Raw genomic sequence first — 22,676 nt, 5'->3', positions numbered from 1 at the left:
TAATTTGATTAATTGAACTGAAACGACAATACAGAAGATTGTCAATTAAATATAGAAACAGTAACAGAAAGAAATATCAATACATTAACGACGACATAAAGAACAAAAGCAATATTCAACTTACATTTATACCTTTGTCTCAGTATAAAAGTAACTAGAAGAAACATTAGCTTCACAAATAGAAAAAAAAATAAAAGAAAAGGATTCTACTGTTAAGCACCACGAACATATCACAATTTTGAGACAATATAAAGCATTATAGTGCTCGATGAAAATTTTCAAGTCACGTGATGCATCCAATTAAATTGATCAGCCTTTTAATTATAACTTCATATCGTATACTTTTTTTTTTTGAAAAGGAATTTTAGGTTGATGAAAAAAAACAATAGGGAGAAAAAATTCTGTGATAATCTATTGTATTGTTTTATTTTTTATTTTATTTTTTTTCTGTTATATTTGAAAAGATTGTCATGAGCTGACTTATAACGTCATTGTTGATAATGTTATGATTGTAGTCGTATTTACAACTAAGTTAATAGAAATAAACTATCATTTATTTAAATAATAAAGAGTTTATTCGAATAAACTAGTGTATTGTACTTCACAGCATAATATTCATTCTACACTCAGTTTTAATAATAGTCATTGTTAGAGTATTCGAGCATTAAAAATAATTATATACATTGTATTATATAATAATAATTCAATAGATTTATGACTGTTTGTTGATTAAGAAGAAAAATAATATAAAAGAAAAAAATATAAGAAACAATAAAAGTCTGTGAAAACTTTGTTTAATTCTTTTTATTTCAAAAAAGCTGTCTTTTTAAAATTATACAAAATGGATCCTTATTTATATCTGTTATGATTGTAGTCATTCTTATAACTAAGTTAATAGAAATAAACCATCATTTATTACATAATAAAGAGGTTATTCACATAAAACTAGTATATTGAACTTCACAGCATAATATTCGTTCTACACTCAGTTTTAATAATAGATATTGTTAGAATGTTCGAGCAATAATAATAATTAGATACACAATTCAAACAGGATTATGACTGGTGTATTCAATTACATAATTGTTCTTGAGTGATACATATCAGATATACATTGATAATATCGAATATTGTTAAACAATAAAATCTTATACAATGATAATGATAGTAACTCATAAATAATTGGTATTGTTGCAGCTAGACATATTCACTGAGAATTAATATTGATGTGTCGCAGTCCAATAATAATGATTCGTTAGGTTTCTAGGAACAGCGACAACTCAGGGAGAAAAAAGAAATAAAGATATATCTTATTGATCGCAGAGTTATTCGGAGACAATGTTTTATGTAAAACACTTTATTATAGTAAAACTTGCTTATCTGAATCATATTTTCATTGATAACACTTACCTTGTAAAAACATATAAATAACCCTCAATTTCTCCATATAATTTTCGTTGTACAATTTTTGTATTATCTTTAATAAACTATACGAAGTTTTCACAGACTTATCTTCTGTCTATTCTTCTTCCATTTTCTTTTGCTGATCAAAACAATATCTTCTGGAAACGGGTAAAACTTCTTGATTTAATATTATAAAACCATAGACATATCCAATAGATAATTATGAATCTTGTTTAACCTTGATAATGAAGAACCTGACTGATCAATTAATCTCAGCTGTCAGTTATGTTTCAAATGCTAATCTGATTCAAATAATTAGTTACCAATGGTATCTCAAATTAAACTAAATATTTTTTTTTTAGAACTTCAGAATGATCTCGAATTGATACAATATTGTTTCTTTATTGAAACATATATCTCTATCATCTTCTAATCAACTCCTCAAGTTTCTATTCTATAACTCTTTAGAGATTGTTTATAATTGTGCATAACCATACTGAAGATAGTGCTTCTTATAGGTAATTAATTTTCAATATTAAGTATTTTATACATTGATTAGCAACTATTCTTCTTTCATGTTTAAGACATCTATTACATAACATCTCTGTAATTTTATAGTTTCATTCTAACACAAGTGTGTCTCATATACTAAAGTAGATTAGTATCGTGTACATGAAGTGCACCACTAATATATGATAACATCATCCCACTTTGATAATGATTGAATATCTATACTATATTTTGTAATACATCATCATATATACAACACTGTTATATTCAATTACATAATTATTTATACAAGTCATACATATTATATATACATCCATAATGTTGTATATTGTTATAGAGGGAATATTCACTGTGAATTAATATTAACGCGTTGCTTATCCCAAAGATAATAATCGTGTATATTTTTAATATCAGCAACAGCTCAGGCAGAAATCTGCATACTGCATGCAGAGTTATTCGGAGACAGAATTTGTGCACATTTGTGCATATTTATGCATAAAGGCTTTATTATAGCAGTATTCACTTATCTAAATCACACTCCTATCAATATGACTTACCTCATAAAAACATATAAATAGCACTCGTCATTTTTCCATATTATTTTTCTTCTTGTACAATTTTTGTATTATTCATCTTTAATAAAACTATACAAAGTTTTCACAGACTTGTCTTTTCTTCTTCCTTATCTTTATACTCAAAACAGATAAGACAAAGATAACAAAAGAATAAGACAGAATAAATCTGTGAAAACTTTGTATAAAACTTTTATTATCAATAAATTTAAAAATTAAAGCTTAAAAACTGAATTTTCCAAAAGATGAGTGCAAAATGGATCCTTATTTATATCTTGTGGAGAACGGGTTACTTCGCGACAGGAATAGAATGAAGATATCTTGAAAGAAGAATATTTTCCCATAGAATTGTGATGGAACGTAAATAAAAAATAAAAGAGAAAATAGAAGAGAGAGAAAGGGAACAAAAGGAAGTATAGTTTGAGACTGTTTTTTATTCAATTAAAAATAAAGAATAAAAATTGAAGGTTAAAAGAAAGTTAAAGATTATTTTGTGTCTACACAACTGCTTGTATTTATATTAATGAATCCTGAATCAAAGGAATAAAAATAACCGTCAAAGAACATGAGTCATGAAACAGTGTTAGTATTCGGATATACGTCTTGTTGATTCAAGAGACTGATCTATGGATTATCTATTGGGTGTTATAATGATCTGATCAAGTTTTAAATAAAAAATTTATTGTTTAATCTGAGTATATGTTCCTGATATCTTTTATGTTTTATTTTATTGGATCAAAGACGACCTGAATCCTTCGTCAAGGTTATAAAAATAAATATGTAGAAATGATACGATGTCTTATAATTGATACATCTAGACAATTGGATGTCAATGTCGTGAGCTGACTTATAATGTCATGTTTCATGATTAAACATGCGGATCATAAATTCATTTAAGAAATTCTATCCTAACTCTCTCTTGATCCGCTCCATCTAATAATATTAAAATCACTAACACTTTGTTGTCAACAATATACCTAATTCGGTCGTAACTAATACTTTTCTGATTCACATCCTATCCTCAGACCTCTTTAACAATTCTTATAAATACCCCATCAGTTTAAATTCATAAATAAAACAATTGACTTTAGAACTATTGTTCGGTCTCGTTGACTCTTTTTTGTCTTAATATTATTTTTATTTTCTGATATTTTTTATTTGATATTTTAAAAGAAATATCACAGTCAATTAGTTTTATATTATTTACAAGATGTTATCTACAGAGTTTTATTTTATATTCAGACTTATAGTTTATCCTTTATTATGTAATTCATCTACTATGATATTACTTTGGCTTATATCCAGAGCTTGTTCTATAACACTTCTGTCTATTTTATTTTATTTCTCTTTTATTTCTTTTATTTATATTTTAATTCTTAAACTTACCTAAACTACAACACTGTGAATTAATATTAACGCGTTGCTTACCCCAGAAATAATGATTGGGTATATTTCTAGTAACAGCGACAGCTCAGAGAAAATAAAGATAAAAATATATCCTATTATAAGCAGAGTTGTTCAGAGACAACATTTACACATAATGCTTTATTATAGCAGCGTTCACTTATCCAAATCATACTTCTATTAATATTACTTACCTTGGAAAAAAATTATAAATAGCCCTTGTCATTTTTCCATATATTTTCTTATTGTACATTTTTTGTATTATTTTTATTTCAATAAACCGTACCGAGTTTTCACAGACTTATCTTTTCTGTTTTCTCTTTCCTATTCTTTTACACTCAAAACAAAAGTGATTGACATTAGAACCATTGTTCGGTCTCGTTGACGTTTTTTTTTTTTTTATTTTATAATATTTTTTTATTTGATATTTGGCAAGTAATATCACACTGCTTAAAAGTAGTTTAATAACGTTAAACTAATATTGATTTTTTGCTAACTCATCTTTACTTTGAAATTACTATTTGAATTAATATTGATGAATTTAACTATGCTAAATGAAAGATAGTATAGTATGTAAGAAGCCTTTATTATTATTGCTATTGTTATGTATGAGTATGTTGATAAAGATAATTCAAGAATGATTTTTGTATGTTTAAGTTATTTTGGACAACTTATTATAGTAGTAGCAATTTAATAGAGGCAGTAATGATAGAGACAACAATGAAAGTAGTAGTTATAGTAGTAGCAATTTAATAGAGGCAGTAATGATAGAGACAACAATGAAAGTAGTAGTTATAGTAGTAGCAGTAATAGTAATAGTATTATTATTAGAAGTATTTTTTTTTCTTCTTTTATTTTTTTTTCGGTTTGATTTTGGAACTTGTTGGGAAACAGTAATCAATCCATAGGCTGAAATACAACCCAAGATACTCAGATTGGTCCCTTCTGCTTCTACATCCACTTCTGCAGGCTCACCTTTCTTGGACCATGCCACGGGATGTACCATGTTTTTCTTGAACTCGCTTTCGTCCACAAAAATGCATTTTCTTTTGTAAAATGTTTCATCATTCATTGCATCGATATATTCAACAAATTGTCTGCATTATTCAAGAGTGTCGTCAGAGTTTCGGTTTATAAATTTTGCTTGTGTGCGAGTCAAAGTGAATTTCAGCTTTTCAGTAATGTGACAATATATAGTGAATTCATTAATTGTTAAGCCATAAAAAGTCTCACAAAGGGATTCTGTAGCATCTTTTACAATACAAGTAAAATGCTTTTCAACAAATTCATTTGAATACTGCGAGTGTTCCTCTATCAGTTTAACGTTATTTCCTTTAGCTTAACTTCGAAAACTGGTTTGTAACCAGGTAAGATGGTTCCTCCATTTATTCTCCATTGATCATTAAATCCGTAAGCCGCTTTTAATCCAATGCCATGCCAGCTTCCTTTGCAGCTTTAGAAACTTTGTAATTTTTGTTCTGCAACAGAGAAAATGTGGTACAGTGTGGTTGGTAAATTTTGTCCGTTCTGAAAAAAATAAATGGCGCTACGTAGAAAAGCCGTTTGTTAGCAAATGATGTCGTCTTCAAAAGTTTACTTTGTCTTTCTGGTCGAAGTCAAATTGGCGTTAGTGAGAAATTATTGTCGGCTATGATATAGTAAGATATTTATTTCTTTAACTAAATAATATGATAAAAAACACTTTTTTTTATGAAAATGAATACGATAATGTTTACAATGAGGGGGGAGAGAGAGAGAGTTTTTGATCCGATGGGAGGTGTGTTGACCGATATTAGTAATACAAGCGTAGTACTCGAAGCCATAACGAGCCAAAAGTCCTATTTGAGTCTCAAACCAGCAGAGAAGGAAACTACAGCAAAATATACGACAAAAAGGGCTGTAGAAGTGGTTAAACCAATAGACAACAGCGTCTACAAAGACTACAATTGTCTATAATCTTTCCGAGCTCAGACTGTATAGAATACGTTAGTGTACTGTTGCTAAGATTAGTTTGTTTGCAATCAATACCTTCACATAATAAACAGCCTCAACAATCGAAGGCAAGTGTACAAGCTGATGAATTTTTTCGACCAAAAAAAAACGTTCGGATGCTGTAGACATGTGAATTCCATCGGAAAGAAGCTTCATTTGGAAAAGTGTACATTTAAAGCCTATCAAAGTATCTGCATTAAATAACATGTTTTTTTTTTTTTTTTTTTTTTTTTTGAGTATGCGACACACAAAATGAGGGCGTACCTTCAATCAACAGACCAGGACATGTAGGGTTTTTTGCCCCGTAGTACAGTTGATCATCCACAGAGCCTTTCATCTGCTTCATTAGCTTTGTATAGTCGTCTTCGGGCTGATACTTGCTGGTCGTTTCCGATTTTTTCACATCAACAAAAAAGAAGTAGAATTCTTTGCTTTTGACCTTTGCACCAATCATAAAGTCTAGCTTCTTTCCATTTTTTTTCAGACTAATCGATCCTATCTGTGAGTGGTTAGTATAGTAAACAAAAACAATTGGGTATACATTCACATGGCATAAAGAATATCTTCGCTTACATCTTTCAACAATACTCTTTGAATAGCGGATATTAAATACTTTTCAATAAATGTAGCTTCGGAGGTATCCGCAACAGAAGCGCGGTACTGCTTTTTTTATCTGACAAAGTCTTTGACCATGCTCATCATGACCAATTTTCCTTCTTCCTCACTATTGTCATCGTAATTATCGTTATTATCATCATTATTATTATTTCCCTCCTATTTGCAAATATTGTTAAAGAAAGCTATTTTCTTAAACTGGTTCAACTTACACCAGCTCTATTCTTGCAATACAAGACTACCCTGGTAGGTGCATGATTGATTTTAGGTTTCGTACCGCTAGCTACTGACTTCAAAGCTTTACGAGTATTGTTGTCGAAGCATCCGGTAACACATTTTCTAACATCAAACTTATTAAAAGGGAAAATGTGTGAGAGAGAACTAGGTTGAAAAGATTTGGTCCAGTTGAAGTTAGTGTCTGAAGAGAAGGATGGAAAATAGCTCTTTAAATACCTACAGAATTCTCAAACAGTTTATGTCATTATTTTTATTAACTACGGCTATCGAATGCTTTCTGAATCTCTTGATCACTTCAGTGATATTGATGTTTTCGACAAGAACCTAAACGTAATGGTTAGACGTTCTTCAGCTACAGATATCCATGCGCCCATTTACCCCCCTCCTTTGGCTTCCACTCCTTCTTTCCTCCACACAGAAAGTAATTTTTTTTTTCAATCGCTTCATCTCAGCAGAAGAAATATATGAGTCTGACAATTCCGGGCTTTAGCTAAAAGTATATGAGTAAGTATAGATTTGGTTATCGCAAATAAAGATCTCTTTGAGCATACATCTTTCTCTCTTTACATTTATTGTAATGTGGACATCACCGTTAATGCTGGGTTGGTTGAAGGTGTTGGGCATTTTAAAGAATACGATCAGAACACTAAGAAATATGAAGGTGAAGAAGAGGTCTTGCTGTGCACTCTCTTAAATAAAAATAGGGTGCTTGGCTTTTGCGACTTTACTAACTTGACATGAAACACTTGCAATTTTTTTTAAGTTCAAGTTAAAATATCGTCTTGGAAGAAGTGTTGCCTTTTTTTTTTCCTGCTGTTTGCGATCGCAGATTGTTTCCAATCCATGTATGTTTGCATCAGCACTAGGAAGGCTTCATTATCGCCGTCATCGTTCGTCACTTGGCGCGTTTTTTTTAGAATTAAGTTTTATTTGTTTTTTATGCAATTAATTAGTGTTCGATACCTTGACATATAATTCAAGGGATCTCGTAACAGTAGTTCAATGAAATAAGCTGAGACCTTTCTTTTACTCGTAGCTGTTTGCTATATGGTAAAATGGAATATCTTGTACAATATGTTAAACTCATTTATTTTAAGGATATACGTCAGTAATTTGTGATCACCTTCCTATTTCAGGTGACATATTATGCTGAAGATATGAACGCTTTTATTCTTTGAGGTTATCATACAAGGATCAACTGAAGTTATTCCACAATATCAATACATATTTTTCTTCCATAAATTCAAACGTGCAATACTTACTTGAGTAAGCATTTGTATATGTTAGCATCCCGGTTGTTACTCAGCGCAATCTTAATAACATACAGTATGCTATAACCATTTTTAAAATAAACGAGTAGTATCTCTTTGTTTTTTAATTGAAAGCAATTGAAAAAATAAGAATTTTATTATAAATTTATATAGTGAATAGTTTCAATAAGGTTCACAAATGAGAGTAGCTTATTTTCAAAAGCTTGAGACCAAAAGTGACAGCAGAAGCAATTCTAGAAGCAGTGGCGATTCATGTAGTATACCTAAGCCAAGCCTACAAATCAATAAAGAAACTAAAAGCATATACAGTTCAGCTAGAAAAAAAACTTGTTCTTTTTTTTGGAATAGAGTAAATTATTTTGATTCAACATGTTATCTAAAAAAAAAAAGGAAAAAATAATACAGTAGAGGAAAGTATCAATCCGGAGGCTACCAGACTCAAGAAACAGCAATATATGCTACCGCAAGAGTATGGAATAGGTCAGGACAAGGACAGCCCCCAAGCCAAACCAAGATTGAGCCAAACTAGCTTACCCCTGCCTTACAAAAGTCCTTCAACAGGAGGAAGCGTTGGTCACCTTACGGCCAAGTTTTTGTTCCTCTTGTGCATCTGAATCGGAAACAGTATCAATCTGGAGGCTACCAGACTCAAGAAACAGCAATATATGCTACCGCAAGAGTATGGAATAGGTCAGGACAAGGACAGCCCCCAAGCCAAACCAAGATTGAGCCAAACTAGCTTACCCCTGCCTTACAAAAGTCCTTCAACAGGAGGAAGCGTTGGTCACCTTGCGGCCAAGTTCGGTTTTCCGTACAAAAAAAAAAAAAATAAAATAAAGTAAAATAAAAAGGTATCACCATAAATCAGAAGCTGCATTAGAGATGAAAATATACATAAAAACAGTTGGAATTAGTAGCACTATAAAGAAACATTTAAAAATTAACTACTTTACATTCAATTTAAAAAAACAGCTGGTTAAAAGAAAAATAAAACTGGAAAGAGTTTTTTTTTTCTCTCATGAAATAGTGTGATCACCACAAGTATTTTTTGATTGGATAAAAAGAAAATGACGTAAGTTTTTTTTTTAATAATATTCCTAGCCTTTTTTTTTTTTTTTTTTTTTTTTTTTTTTTTTTTTTTGAAGTGTCCCATTAATTTCAGGAAATAGTATACTTAATACAACAATAAATCGATAAAATAAATTTTTTATTTTATGACACTTTTAATTGTTAGTGATCAACGTTTTGGAGAGTAGAAGGTGGGAGGAAGATATTCCCGGCTGTCTTCTGTGCTGGCCACCAGTCTTCGTCTTCGTAAAAGGCGGCACTTCTGGTCAATGGCTCCTGCTTGCTTTACAATATAATTCTTGTAAGCAAAAATTAGCGCTAACACTTCTTCACAATTATCCATAAATTCATCGAAATCTACAGTATCGCCAGGGAGGTAAACGTCGGCTTCTCTAGTTATAAAGACGGCACTTTCAAGATATTGCGCGCTAAATAAATAACCAGAAAGGCCGACAAAATCCAAACCGATTACTGGTTCACCAGAATTCAAGCTAAAGATACTTGATAGTATACTCTTGCTGGTACGGATATTCTTATTTTGTTGGATTGTAATAAAATCATCATCTACATCCATTTTCTTGAATTCCGCATTAGATAATTCAATTGTGATTGGCATGTTTTTCGTATTGACTGACTTTGTTTCAACAATCAAATCTATTTTTCTGCCGGAAATATAGGTGGAGGTTTCTCCAAATTCTACTTCGTTTATCATTCTGTCGAATTTAGTTGATGCTGACGTGCTTTCTCCGATTCTTAACTTGATTCCTTTGCCGCGAAAAGTAACAGCCAGCACATTCTTCCAATAGTTCAAATAATTGATCTCCGTTGTATTATTCTTGCAGTCGCCAAATGCAACTTCATTCAGCATTATTTCGAACATTTCTAAAATCATGTATTCTTCATCTACCATAACATCTTGAAATGTTCTACCCAACATCATTTCATACTTTCGTTTCGCAATGGCCAATCTTAAACCATCAATTCCATCGTCCTTGTAGGCATTATTTAAATATGCAATGTGATTTCGAATGTCTACCTCTTCAACATTTAACGCTTTATTACTGAAAGCTTTATCAATGTATTTTTTTGGAATGTGATTGGTAAGCGAATTATTGTTCATATGTAGGCAGTTGATGATGCCCGACAAATTGCAATGGTAATATGACCTTTGTAGTTTAGACATACTCTTGTACTCTGTAAATAATTCATAGCAATGCTTATAAATTATATCCTGTAATGTATTTCCACAGTATTTAGGTTTGATATCTTTGATATCAACAGATTCTCCTCGATAAACTTGGTAAATATACGGATATAACGATCGCAATGAAGGGTTTACAGCATAAACACTGGTTTCTTCTTCTATTTCATTATCTTTTTCTTCCTCCAATTCGTGGGCTTTTCTCTTGTTATTGACATCATTGATTATAACATTTCCACTATTTTCACCAACTACACCAACAGTGGAATTAACAATATTAATGGTTCTAGCAACCTCTCTATTTTTTTGTTTCTTCATATTCTATAAAGTAATTAGAATTAAGAGAAGAGAATTATTTTTATTGCATTTTATTACCGATTTATTTGTATTGTCATTATATAAATTTCCAACATATCCTTTTATTGCATTTGGAACATTTTTTACTTTCTTAATATTTTGGAGTTCGTCGTGATAACATTGTTTTAGTTTGTTCATATTGCTTTGGACATTTCTATGAAAATTACAATAATTGTAGAAGCTCCAGTCAACAGCATTATATTGCTCAAAAAATGAGCTAACACCGCTTGTGTTTTCTTCTATTCTATATAGATTATATTCAGAAGGACAATTTACAATCATGATTGAAGAGTTAAAAGAGTTAAAGAGTTAAAGAGTTTCATCAAACTTACAAAATAAAGTCATTTGAACTTTACACCAACTTTGCTGTTACACGGATACATAAGTCAAAATGCCTCTTTGTTTGTTACAATGATGGAGGACCTGTTATTGGAGGTAAAGTACTGCTGTCACCCCAGTGAAATATTGGTGAATGTACCACTTTCAATATGGTTTTACCATGATGAAACTAGAACGCTTACCAGGATTTAACCATGGTAGCATTTAACACATTCATTATAGTTTCACCATGGTGAATATGGTAAATGCAACTATGGTGGTTAATTCCACAATCACCATGGTGAAATGTTAGTGAATGTGGTAATGCTACCATGGTAAAAAAACCACTTTTACAATATTTCCTTTCATAAAATACGCTTTTCATTGGTTTATATCTTTACATTTTACTATATTTGATCATGGCTTATATCGTTTTATTGGTCTTTACATTCAAAATAAACGTTTTTTTATTAGTATTTTGTACACTTCTTTAAACTACAGATAATAATGGGGCTTATATATTATTGATAAAAACGATTATAGAATATTTACTTTTATTATTTCCTTTTCGGGATAAAGAAATATATAAACAATTATAAAATGAATATATATAATATATATGAAATACATATAAAATGTATTAACATACAAAAATGTACACATAGAATAACAAAAATAGCAAAAATAATACGTAATGGATATAGCTCGGTACCATAGATATCCTCTTCTGAAATAATGTGAATAAAAAAAAAAGGATAATTTGGTAAATGAAAAAAAAAAAGATACATGTAATTGTTATTTATTTGCTTACAATTATAAAGTAGCCATCCTTTTATTAACGCGTTAAAAGCCAGGGTAGAATATATTCACTTACCTAATATACATCTTGTTAGTATTAGAATTAGAATCATCAAAGTAAAATGTATACATTTATAATTTTCCATCATAAAAGAATAGTATTTACCTTTAAAGATGTCCGCTAATAATAGTAACAACAAGAGAAATTATGGCAACATGTCCTCAGAGGATAGACTAGGTGACAATGCTCAGTATTCAGGCACACCTCTTTTCCCTGCCTTTATTAATAACAGAGGCAGTAACAATGCTGTTCAAAGGGAGTGTACAAGTGACTATTATTTGACGCAGCGAACAAGTCAAGAAATAGCTAGAATGGTCAGCATAATAAATTTGCAGGAATAGAGGATCAACCAACTTGTTGCTCAGTTGGAAATCGTTACGAAAAGCTTTACTCAGCTTCAACAAGCTCAAGTATCATCCTCTACTTCTGAACATGCTATTGGCGATCGAGAAGCTATAAAAAATCTTGAAGTAAATATTTTAACTATATAAAAAAAAGTAGTTAATGCTTATTTTCTATTATAATATACAACACTAAGCATTGATAAAGCAAGAACTTGAAAATTGGCCAATAATTAAGCAAAATGATTACTCAAAGACCTTCAAAGATGAGACTAATAAGTCTACACAGGATGCTCTACGTAGATTTGCACAATTAAATTCTATACATTATTCTGTGTCCAAGATAACTTTAGACAGTATACTGTCTAATATGTTTTATAACAAGAAAAAAGAATTGAAGTTGTCTGCTGAGAAAAAGGCAGAAAGAAATGCTAAGCGTGCAGCTTACAACAGAAAGACTGCAGTAAGTATACACATAAATGTTTTATTGTACATACCTTTTTCTACTATACCAAATAAATTCGTTCTAACACCCAAATATTAAATTAGAAACTTAGAAACAGAAAGTCTGTTATTGAAGACAATTCTATTGACTTTAATAGCAACAGATATCCTGGCCTTGAAAAGTTGATGGTTGCTGGTTGGATGTCTGATGAAGAGGAAATTGAGGACAAGGATCCTACTGATAATGAAATCATTAAGGTCCTTCGTCCTTCATTCAGAAGTAAAAAGATAATATAATTATTGCAACTGTAAGGATAAAATGCTGAATATTTACTATTTTTTTTTTTCATTTTGTGTAATAAAGTTCAATGATTTGATGAATGAACCTGACTTTGAGTAGAAAAATCCAGTAGACCGTGCCTTAAAGAAAACAAGAAATAATCGTGCTGTGAGACAGCACGTTGTAAAGACTATGACTCCCTCTAGTCATTTGAATAAAGAAGATTTTCCTGGTTGGGCATTCAACTCATATTTTTTTTGTATTTTTATTATTTTTATTTAATATTTTACAAGTAATATCACATATATATATATATATAATGATGTATTACACAGTATCTTATAATATAAAGATCAGAGTCATGAAAGACCGAATGATACTATAGTTATTAATTGTACACTTTATGCATACTATATTATTTGTTTTCTGTTTATAAGACATTCTTATGACGAGAAAAATAATAGTATAATAAATATTGACGTTACGAGATAATGATAAGCCAAACGTGGTGTAAACAGTTATTAATGATAAAGATATATGAATTATAGATTGTACCTATTAGTTATATATCCACGTTATTATCTAATACACTAATTTATAAATATAATCATATACTATCTATACACTATACACTATACACTATACACTATACACTATACACTATACACTATACACTATACACTATACACTATACAATATACACTATACACTATACAATATACACTATACACTATACAATATACACTATACAATATACAATATACAATATACAATATACAATATACAATATACAATATACAATATACAATATACAATATACAATATACAATATACAATATACAATATACAATATACAATATACAATATAATGAAATTCATTCAAGTAGTCCATTGAGGAATGAATATATAATACAAGAAATCTATATCAAAAGTATCTTCCCTATATCATTCACAAGTATGAACAAAGGAGATATCATTATTTGGTTTCAAGAAAAATAACTGGCTAGATCGAGCATCAATAATTTAATATTTATTAGAGTTAACTGAGATTAATTCTCGGTCAGGGCAAATACTAGAGAGCTCAGACACAATAACTTTAATCATTCTATGGGAAAATATTCTTCTTTCGAGATATCTTCATTCTGTTCCTGTCGCGAAGTAACCCGTTCTCCACAAGATATAAATAAGGATCCATTTTGCATTCATTTTTGAGAAATTCAATTTTTTATTTTTATTCAATTTATAATAAAAGTTTTATACAAAGTTTTCACAGATTTATTCTGTCTACTTCTTTTTTTTTATCCCTACCTTATCAACAATTATTGGTTAAATGCTATATATAACTTTTCTAATTAGATATGCTTAATTGTGTAGTATCGTTTGCTTGTATTAAGTTTTGTATATTATATCATTTAAGCGTATCAATAATAATAAACGATATCTTTAACACAAAAGACACATATATAAGCTATCTCTATATTGAATAAGCTTCTCATAGATTTTATTTTCCTGTATAATGTGTCATAAACTGGCTTTAGAAAATATTAAAGATAAAATGTAAACCATATATCTCTGCGACCAACTCTCTTCTCTAATATAAGTACACGCCGAATAAAAATTGTATCAAACCTATATATGAAATAAAATGAGATTTTTATTCAATCAAGTATACAGAATTCTCATTTCTATTCAACAATAAGGATTCAATAAGATTTATTACTGCTATGTTTAACTAATTAATTATTTATGTAACTATACATGTTAAATATATACATACATATTTGTATATATGTATATATTAATTATGTAATAATATCTCATATAAATCATTGGTATTGTTATAACTGGAATATTCATTGTGAATTAATATTGACACGTTATTTACCCCAGAAATAATAATTTGTTATATTTTTAGTAACAGGAGAAAAATAAAATAAAAACCACATATATTCTTGTATATTATACTAAAAAAGAAAAAAAAAAGATAATAATAAACGCTATAGTGCTTAGTCATGTATATACATATTTGATCTATTGAATGAATATAAATATAACTAGCAATTCAAATTAATCTAAAGAATATATATCCTAATCTCTCTCTGATTATAGAGACCTAATTATGAAGATAATATCAAAGAGTGCATAATACAATATTAAATCCTCAGACTATATTATTTACAAACTAGTCAAAGGATTATTTAAGGACTTTAAAGTTAGTTGTGTAATACGTGCTCTATGGCGACTATATAATATATTGCTTTTATATAAAAAGTTTATTCTGTTACTATAACGTTGGTATACATGTTTATATATTATTCAAAATAAATCGTAATACATAGTTAATTTAATTTTACTATTATATTTTCTATATTTAATAGATACGATACAAAATACTAATCTTGAACTCTACTCATCTATTTTCTAAATATCTAAGCTTTTACTTTTCTTTTCTATAATGTAATAATGATGAATTATTAGCGATATAACCAAAAATGGTTTTCTATAGCTGAATTTCTTGAAGCTGAACGTTTTATTCTATTACTCTGTGTGCTTTTATTACTAGTTGTAAGTGGGGTTGATAATTTTTGATGATGATGATGAACAAAACTTTTTTTATAATCAAACTGAGAGGTCGATACAGTAACTGTAGTAGGAGTCATTAACAATATACCGATTTCTTCTTCTTCTTCTTCTTCTTCAGATGATGATGCAGTATTAGAAAGTGAAGCTGATGATAAAGATGGTACATTATTTGTACTTGTAACAGTACTTTGACTAGATGAAGGACGGAGCTGTTGATTATATTTGTTTGCATTTATGGAATTAGGATTAGAAGGGGTCATTTGAGTATTAATGTAATTAGTAGAAGATGGTTTGATTGAGCCATTTTCCATAGTGGTAACATAATGATCGTTATTTATTTTTGTTACTAGACAAGCATTCCTTACCCAATAACGACGTCGAGTAAAGCTACAAAAACTAGATGGTCGAGATATCCAAGCATTCCAGCCCCAGACACCATATTCCCATCCTTCTTTATCTACATTACGCTGTTTATCAATTCGCCATTCCTGTGAAGACCATTCCCAACTGTTAATCATTATCTTTTCGTTGTCTATTATTTTTGTAACTGGAGAAGGTAATCTAAATTTTTGAATACATGGCACTCTTTCAAGATATTCATCAGACCTTTGAAAAAAAAAGAAAAAAGAAAAGGTATATATATGAATATACTATTTAATATAATTCAATATTGTTATCATATACAACTATCATGCACAATTTACCATGAAGGTCTCTCATTTTTTAATAACAATGAACACCACCCTTTAAATAACCACCAACGCTGATGTTCAATTACTTTAAATTGATAATGATATTCTTGTTGATGATACTCGTGATTCATTAAAATTGAGTTACATGACTGTGATACAATATGATTGGCATGAATATGGTGAATCATTATCTTCATAAATGAACTATGCCAACTCAGTATAAAAGACCCAATAAACCAAATTAATTTATTAAAGCCCATGATGGATAATGAAATTCTCCAGATTAAATACGATAGAATAAAAAAGAAAAGATAATATAGTTGGCCACGACTATGATGATGTTTACGTATAGATAAGGATAATTGCTGATAATATTTTACAAAGGGTAATAAAGTAAGAGATAATTCTTCAAGTAATGAATCTTGTTGTATTAAAGAATCATCTTTTTGGAATCGAAATTGCCGAGAAAGGATTAAAGTGATGGGGAATAGATAAAGAATACATAACTGACTATGAAAGCAAAAAAGTGTCCAAATAAGTAATAATAAAATAGATTGATGACTATCTTCTTCCCATCTTAATAAACGTAAGAAATGAATCATATATTTTATAACTGTTTCAATTCTATTATTGTCCGAGCAAGTTGATACATGATTTGTAACTAATAATAATAGCCTATGATCTTTATTCATTAAATATAAAAGAAGAAGAAGAAGGAAACTAGGAACAATATAATATTTGTATTTATATTATTATGGGGGAGGGAATAGTGGTAGCAGCGGAGGAGAGAAGAAGAGTACATTAACCAATAAATCAAAGAACTAAAGCGGGATGATTTACAGACAATAATAAGGATAATTTTATTATTATTTATGATATACACAAAAAAGTGTGCCTCACGTGTTTTAGGGTATTTTTTATTTATGCTTAGCAACAACCCCCTTGTTTTTGTTCCTCAGAAGGTTGTGTGACTGTTATTGTTTGTCCAGCAGTAGGTCGAATCACATCATCAGATGATTCAAGAGCTTTGTTAGAGACAATACGATAAATTTCTATATAAATGTAAATGCATATATAAATACATGTATAAAATATCAGATTGTTAATGCATCTATATAGTATAACTTGGTGTTATTATTACCTGTCAAAATTCTTTGAAAAGCAAGTTCTACATTACTTGAATCCAAAGCAGAAGTTTCAATAAATGAAAGCCCATTATCGGCTATTCAAATAGTATGAAATAAATAAATATTTTTTAAAAAAAAAACCAAAGAGGATAATTCATTATCGTTTTTTTTCCCCTTTACCTGCAAATTGTTTAGCTTCTTCAGTAGGTACAGCACGTAAATGTCTTAAATCACTCTTATTTCCAACCAACATAACGACTATATTTGAATCAGCATGATCACGAAGTTCCTTTAACCAACGCATTACATTTTCATATGTAGCATATTTTGCAATATCATAAACTAATAATGCACCTACTGCACCTCGATAATAACTTTTTTTTTTTTTTTTTTTTTTTTTTTTTTTTTTTTTTTATCTTTAATAAATCATGCCATATTATATATGTATATATAAAACCCCTTATCCCCATACATATATGTATGTACACTTACGCACTTGTAATGGCACGGTATCTTTCTTGTCCAGCTATTATAACAGAGAAAAGTAATGGTTATTATTATTATTATTTCGGGAAATAAACATGAAAATTACCTGTGTCCCATATTTGAGCTTTTACAGTTTTATTATCTACTTGAACACTACGAGTAGCAAATTCAACACCAATTGTGCTCTTGGACTCCAAGTTAAATTCATTACGGGTAAATCTAGATAATAAATTGGTTTTGCCTACACCAGAATCACCAATAAGGACAACTAAAATATATAAATTGAAGTCGTTATTATTTATAAGGAGATGATAAAAACTGATTCAAGACTTTACCTTTAAAAAGATAATCATATTCTTCATCTCTACTCATGTTTTATAATATTAAAAAATTACTCTACTTAGTTTACTTTTACAGTCAAAAAAAAAAAAAAAAAAAAGAGGACAGAAAAAAAAAAGGAATTATTAGATTTAAACTTAAAGATACAGACATTCATTAAAAAAAATTTTGTCGGGAATTTAAACGATTAAATTATTGTTGCATTTATTGTCAATAAACCACATTTTTTTCATAGAATAAAATAGTCACTTATTATTAAACAAGTAAATAAATTCATATTAAAACTAAAAACAAGTAAAAACGACAAATATATAATGTGAACATGTAACAAATAGAATGATAGGAATAAATATAGAGGCTACAAGAGTATGTAAATATTATAAATTAAAGTAATAATATCCCTATTGTTTTACGTTTATTATTATTATAATATTTAAAGTTCTGTCAGGTATATACATTTTTTTTGCAAATAAAAATACTAAAGATTTGATAATTACTTTAAGTAAGATCAATTATACATATTTAGTTTGCACTCAGTTGGATTTAGAGGAGAAAGGCAAAATGTATTATAATGATTATTTATTTAATTGATTGAAGTTATAGAAAGACTATCAAGTAGCTTACTGATAAAGTAATTATAGAAAGAAAGCACATATTAAAGCTTAATTAAATTAATATTCTAACTCTACTTTGAAACGAAAAACACGTTAATAATAAAGTATAAAGTAAAACAGATATATTATTTCTAATTTAACGTTTTAATATTTTGATATGAACAATACATATTTCTATTTTATTAAAGAAAGCTAAAAAAAAAACAAGAAAGCCTTTCATTTGATTCTCCCAAGTAATGCTTTTTATACTACAACAATAAAGAAAGAGATAATGACGACTAAATTGTTCGAGTAAAATAATAATATAAGACACTATGTATTTACTTTAATATAAGATTGTGAATGATAAACACGCTGTAGAAACTGCATTAAATCTGATAGAATATACAACTAACTGTTTGAAAGTTTGGATTGAACAAATGTTGAAGATATTTCTTTTTATCGTTTCAAGAGGCGACTAATCCTGGATATACAGTATATTAACAAAATAATAACTTTAATATCCACATATATATTATCCGAGAAGAAATGTACATTGGTCAAACTAAGAAGAACCAAGACATCCATAAACTCGACCAAGAAGGAAGAAACATCAAATAAAGAGGATTAAAATTAGTTCTGAAGTTAGGTAATCAAGCATTTCATTAAATTAACAAACTTAATTATTTCTAATAGGAGTACTTGCTTCAATGGAAAGGTTTGAAGGAAGAGCCTGATAATGAACAATTTGATATAAACCCAGATAGATAAAAAAGACGCCTTGAGAAATAAAGTTCGTCTGTGAATTGCTATAATCTCCCTTTTCTTCCTCCCCCCCTTTTTTTTTTACCTCTATAATAACTATAATAATATATTATATGAATTATATATGCTGAACTTTATATTGTTTTAGTCAAAAGGGCCTGAATAATGAAATGTGTATGCTCAGAAAATGCTTCCTTGAATTTGAAAAAAATTCTCGTATTGATTTGTTCTAAAGGGATATCAATATCATTGGTATTAGGCATATTTAAAATTGCACTGTCAAAATTATAATGAAACTGTTCACATCTGTAGCCGTGAGCAAAGTTATGCTCTCCTCTTGAGACAAATGAATAAAATCGCTTAATTATTCAAGTTTATATTTCTCATTTATAATATTTACTTAATATATATAAATATCATGGCAATACTCTCTTTCCATTATTTTGTAGTTCCTGACTTATTGTCACAGCGACGGAATTTTTTTTTTTTAAATTTATCAGTACTCTATTCTAATTTGATCAACGATGCCTATTTCTTCTGAAAGAGCATTATTTGCTGAATGACGATAATTAAAAATAACCTATATTATTGAACGTTTCCATATCATAAAAAATTAAAAATTGATGCATATAAGCGTCCACAAATTCAACAAAATATAGTCCCTTAAAAAAATTTAATAATGTCTAAGCTCGAATCTAATTGGCCTATAACTTTTCCGAAAAAAAAAAACTGTACAACAGCAAAAGTTTAATATTCTCCCCTCTTTTTTTTTTTTTTTTTTTTTTTTTTTTTTTTGGGTTTAATTAGATTATGAATGACCAAGAAGAATCAGAATCCGCGTCTAATAATAAAAAATTAACAACCGTAGAAGGGTTACGGTTAGCTTTAAAAGAACTTGGTTTAAGTACAAAAGGACATAAGCCTGAACTAAAACAACGTTATAAAAAGGCAATAAAGAAAAAATTAAAAGAAGAAGGTTGTAAGAATGACAATAATGACGCTCAAAGAGAAGATCAGAAGAATGATCAACAAGATGAAGTTGATTCTAACATTAAAAGGAGAAAGTAATATACAATTATATAGTATATTTTAGCGCAAACAGTAAATAATTTTTTTTTAAAAAAAAATATAAATTAGGAAACAGCCATTTGATTATTATTTGTTTTTCGACGTTGAAGCAACTTGTATTGAAAATGGAGGCTTTACTTTTCCCAATGAAATTATTGAATTCCCTGTTGTATTAGTAGATGGTGAAACCTTCGAGATTGTAAGAGCTTTATAATAGATACACGTACCGAAAACTAACACACTCACACACACACATATAAATATATACATATACATATAAAGGTAGACGAATTTAGATCCTATGTAAAACCAACTATAAATCCAGTATTATCAGAATTTTGTATCAATTTAACAGGCATTACACAATCTGTAGTAGATCAAAGTCCCACATTTATTGAAGTATTAAACTCATTTCAAGAATTTATGGCAAAATATAGTCTATTTCAATCTTCTTCAGCATCCTTTGTTACAGGTAATGCATTTATGCCTATTAAACAAAATTGATTTAGCTTAACCTGTATTGAATAGATGGTCCTTTTGATATTCGTGATTTTATTACTAAGCAATGTAAACATAGTAACATTAATCCTAGACCTGCTTATTTTGATGTTCCTTGGGTTAATATCCGAGAATTATTTAAAAAATTTTATAAGCAAAAGGAAAACAAGAATATTAGTATGATGTTATCTCACTTGGGATTAAGCTTCAAAGGAAGAGAGCATTCTGGCCTAGATGATGCTAAAAATTTAGCTGCCATTGGAAAGAGGATGCATGAAGATGGGTGTATATTTAAAACAAATTGTAAATACTATAAAGACAATCGAAGAAGCAATTATAATGTACGAAGTAGAAAGAAGAAATAGATATATTATAAGTTTTGCATATTTTTTCTACCATCATGTATTTACAGCTCTTTTTGATTTCTTTAATGCTAGAAGTTTTTTCTTTTTTTTCTATTATTATTTTTATTTTTTATTTTTTATTTTTTATTTTTTATTTTTTATTTTTTTATTTTTATTTTTTATTTTTTTATTTTTTTATTTTTTTATTTTTTTATTTTTTTATTTTTTTATTTTTTTTTACTATTTCTTTTGTAAACAGACAAAGCAAGTAAAATGTATTCTAATAATGATAGTAAACTATTATCTTTCATTCCCCTGAACGAACTGTAAGCGATCATTATTTTGTAAGGGACATTATGTCATTTTTTAAACGTTGGTCAATAACAAAACGATATCGACCGTTCTTACATTCTTCGTTACCCATGCTTAATAACTGTATAAAACTAGACTCCCTCTCTACTTTTTTTTTCCATTTTCTACTATTTTTTAATCATTTATTTTTTTTATTTATCAATGATCTTAAGCCAAAGACAATATCAGCTGATCAAGCTAATACTATTTATCCCTTACTATGTCTTTATGTTACTCTTTACCAAGAAGAAAACATGTAATCATCATGATAATAATAATAATAATATTAGCAGCATTACTTGTGCTCCAAGACTTCTTACTTTTAACGACAAGACATCATTGAAAGATTCTGATCTTTCATTTATTACTCCTGAAGATCACGATAGATTTGATATTTGTAAAAGTTCAAGTAATGATAAATGCTCTTCTTCCTCTTCTTCTTCTGATAATGATGATTTTTATAAATCTACCGCTGTAATATTGAATAATGCAAAGCTTATTTTTTATGTAACGAGAACGCAAATGGAGGAATGTTCTGATATTATCCGACGTGTCTATCAGGGCTATCACGCTAGTCATCAACAAATTATCACGAAAGCATATTTTCATCCTTACCTTATGAAATTGACTAGTGAAAATATTGCTTTTGAAATTAGGATTTCTGAGCAGAGTATGAAGACGGCAATTGGCATTAGACCTAGTTATGTTACTAAATTTATGAATGATAAACCCAATGTTTATGGAAAGGATATTCTTAGACAATTATATTACAAGACTTTTATGTGGAATGCTCACTTTAAGAAAAGAAACTGAATGATGGTAGCATTTTTATTTTTAGTAGACAATAACCATTTTTTTTAATATTCACAAAATCATTTCTGTATTTATGGATGGCTCTTAATACGCCATAAAAAGGAAAAAAAAAATAGTATATTTTCACTCATTCAATACTACTTT

At 28.8% G+C, this 22,676-nt stretch overlaps 9 protein-coding genes across 9 annotated transcripts; 4 read left to right on the top strand and 5 right to left on the bottom strand.

The window, feature by feature from the left end:
- Nucleotides 1-4,588: 4,588 nt before the first annotated feature.
- BX663DRAFT_149209 (uncharacterized protein) lies at nucleotides 4,589-5,380 on the bottom strand. The gene has a single exon (XM_051521600.1). It carries the CDS (start codon nucleotides 4,960-4,962, stop codon nucleotides 4,624-4,626), a length of 339 nt encoding a protein of 112 aa, XP_051380850.1. The 5' UTR covers nucleotides 4,963-5,380; the 3' UTR covers nucleotides 4,589-4,623.
- A 262-nt stretch (nucleotides 5,381-5,642) lies between these two features.
- On the top strand, nucleotides 5,643-5,804 carry BX663DRAFT_400975 (uncharacterized protein; the record flags this gene model as incomplete). The annotated part of the gene is made up of 1 exon (XM_051522212.1): nucleotides 5,643-5,804. A coding segment is annotated over one exon (162 nt), but the record flags the coding sequence as incomplete, so codon positions are not given.
- A 72-nt stretch (nucleotides 5,805-5,876) lies between these two features.
- On the bottom strand, nucleotides 5,877-7,705 carry BX663DRAFT_532229 (uncharacterized protein; the record flags this gene model as incomplete). Its single annotated transcript, XM_051530437.1, has 8 exons — nucleotides 5,877-6,061; nucleotides 6,147-6,367; nucleotides 6,430-6,494; nucleotides 6,561-6,656; nucleotides 6,710-6,878; nucleotides 6,955-7,058; nucleotides 7,149-7,218; nucleotides 7,698-7,705. 8 exons carry the CDS (start codon nucleotides 7,703-7,705, stop codon nucleotides 5,877-5,879), a joined length of 918 nt encoding a protein of 305 aa, XP_051380848.1.
- A 1,537-nt stretch (nucleotides 7,706-9,242) lies between these two features.
- On the bottom strand, nucleotides 9,243-10,592 carry BX663DRAFT_553837 (uncharacterized protein; the record flags this gene model as incomplete). Its single annotated transcript, XM_051531479.1, has 1 exon — nucleotides 9,243-10,592. One exon carries the CDS (start codon nucleotides 10,590-10,592, stop codon nucleotides 9,243-9,245), a length of 1,350 nt encoding a protein of 449 aa, XP_051380847.1.
- Nucleotides 10,593-11,901: 1,309 nt separating this feature from the next.
- Nucleotides 11,902-12,993, top strand: BX663DRAFT_574448 (uncharacterized protein; the record flags this gene model as incomplete). The annotated part of the gene is made up of 5 exons (XM_051532147.1): nucleotides 11,902-12,122; nucleotides 12,150-12,278; nucleotides 12,358-12,612; nucleotides 12,699-12,851; nucleotides 12,958-12,993. Exons 1-5 carry the CDS (start codon nucleotides 11,922-11,924, stop codon nucleotides 12,991-12,993), a joined length of 774 nt encoding a protein of 257 aa, XP_051380846.1. The 5' UTR covers nucleotides 11,902-11,921.
- A 2,354-nt stretch (nucleotides 12,994-15,347) lies between these two features.
- BX663DRAFT_438704 (uncharacterized protein) lies at nucleotides 15,348-16,279 on the bottom strand (the record flags this gene model as incomplete). Its single annotated transcript, XM_051523287.1, has 2 exons — nucleotides 15,348-16,062; nucleotides 16,161-16,279. 2 exons carry the CDS (start codon nucleotides 16,277-16,279, stop codon nucleotides 15,348-15,350), a joined length of 834 nt encoding a protein of 277 aa, XP_051380845.1.
- A 678-nt stretch (nucleotides 16,280-16,957) lies between these two features.
- BX663DRAFT_149139 (small GTPase) lies at nucleotides 16,958-18,193 on the bottom strand. The gene is made up of 6 exons (XM_051521599.1): nucleotides 18,097-18,193; nucleotides 17,868-18,029; nucleotides 17,768-17,801; nucleotides 17,456-17,649; nucleotides 17,290-17,370; nucleotides 16,958-17,200 (listed from the first exon to the last, which is right to left on the bottom strand). The coding sequence occupies exons 1-6, from the start codon at nucleotides 18,131-18,133 to the stop codon at nucleotides 17,076-17,078; spliced, it is 633 nt and encodes a 210-aa protein (XP_051380844.1). The 5' UTR covers nucleotides 18,134-18,193; the 3' UTR covers nucleotides 16,958-17,075.
- Nucleotides 18,194-20,243: 2,050 nt separating this feature from the next.
- Nucleotides 20,244-21,494, top strand: BX663DRAFT_516742 (ribonuclease H-like domain-containing protein). Its single transcript, XM_051528642.1, has 4 exons — nucleotides 20,244-20,522; nucleotides 20,596-20,725; nucleotides 20,809-20,998; nucleotides 21,055-21,494. Exons 1-4 carry the CDS (start codon nucleotides 20,269-20,271, stop codon nucleotides 21,387-21,389), a joined length of 909 nt encoding a protein of 302 aa, XP_051380843.1. The 5' UTR covers nucleotides 20,244-20,268; the 3' UTR covers nucleotides 21,390-21,494.
- A 104-nt stretch (nucleotides 21,495-21,598) lies between these two features.
- On the top strand, nucleotides 21,599-22,656 carry BX663DRAFT_516739 (uncharacterized protein). The gene has a single exon (XM_051528641.1). The coding sequence runs from the start codon at nucleotides 21,882-21,884 to the stop codon at nucleotides 22,530-22,532; it is 651 nt and encodes a 216-aa protein (XP_051380842.1). The 5' UTR covers nucleotides 21,599-21,881; the 3' UTR covers nucleotides 22,533-22,656.
- Nucleotides 22,657-22,676: the final 20 nt, after the last annotated feature.

This window comes from Cokeromyces recurvatus (genome assembly GCF_025118155.1).
Source record: "Cokeromyces recurvatus strain NRRL 2243 chromosome Unknown BX663scaffold_21, whole genome shotgun sequence".
NCBI classification, from domain to species: domain Eukaryota; kingdom Fungi; phylum Mucoromycota; class Mucoromycetes; order Mucorales; family Mucoraceae; genus Cokeromyces; species Cokeromyces recurvatus.
The sequence above is the reverse complement of the archived record's forward strand: the minus strand, read 5'-3'. Positions and strand labels throughout refer to the sequence as shown.

Bases quoted from the DNA above. Each gene is read 5' to 3' on its own strand.
- BX663DRAFT_149209 (XM_051521600.1), bottom strand. From the start codon at position 4,962: ATGAATGATGAAACATTTTACAAAAGAAAATGCATTTTTGTGGACGAA.
- BX663DRAFT_149139 (XM_051521599.1), bottom strand. From the start codon at position 18,133: ATGAGTAGAGATGAAGAATATGATTATCTTTTTAAAG. The intron at 18,030-18,096 runs GTAAAGTCTTGA...TATATATTTTAG, and splicing joins ATATGATTATCTTTTTAAAG to TTGTCCTTATTGGTGATTCT. The intron at 17,201-17,289 runs GTAATAATAACA...ACATTTATATAG, and splicing joins TTTTCAAAGAATTTTGACAG to AAATTTATCGTATTGTCTCT.
- BX663DRAFT_516742 (XM_051528642.1), top strand. From the start codon at position 20,269: ATGAATGACCAAGAAGAATCAGAATCCGCGTCTAATAATAAAAAATTA. The intron at 20,726-20,808 runs GTAAGAGCTTTA...ATACATATAAAG, and splicing joins ATGGTGAAACCTTCGAGATT to GTAGACGAATTTAGATCCTA. The intron at 20,999-21,054 runs GTAATGCATTTA...TGTATTGAATAG, and splicing joins TTCAGCATCCTTTGTTACAG to ATGGTCCTTTTGATATTCGT.
- BX663DRAFT_516739 (XM_051528641.1), top strand. From the start codon at position 21,882: ATGATCTTAAGCCAAAGACAATATCAGCTGATCAAGCTAATACTATTT.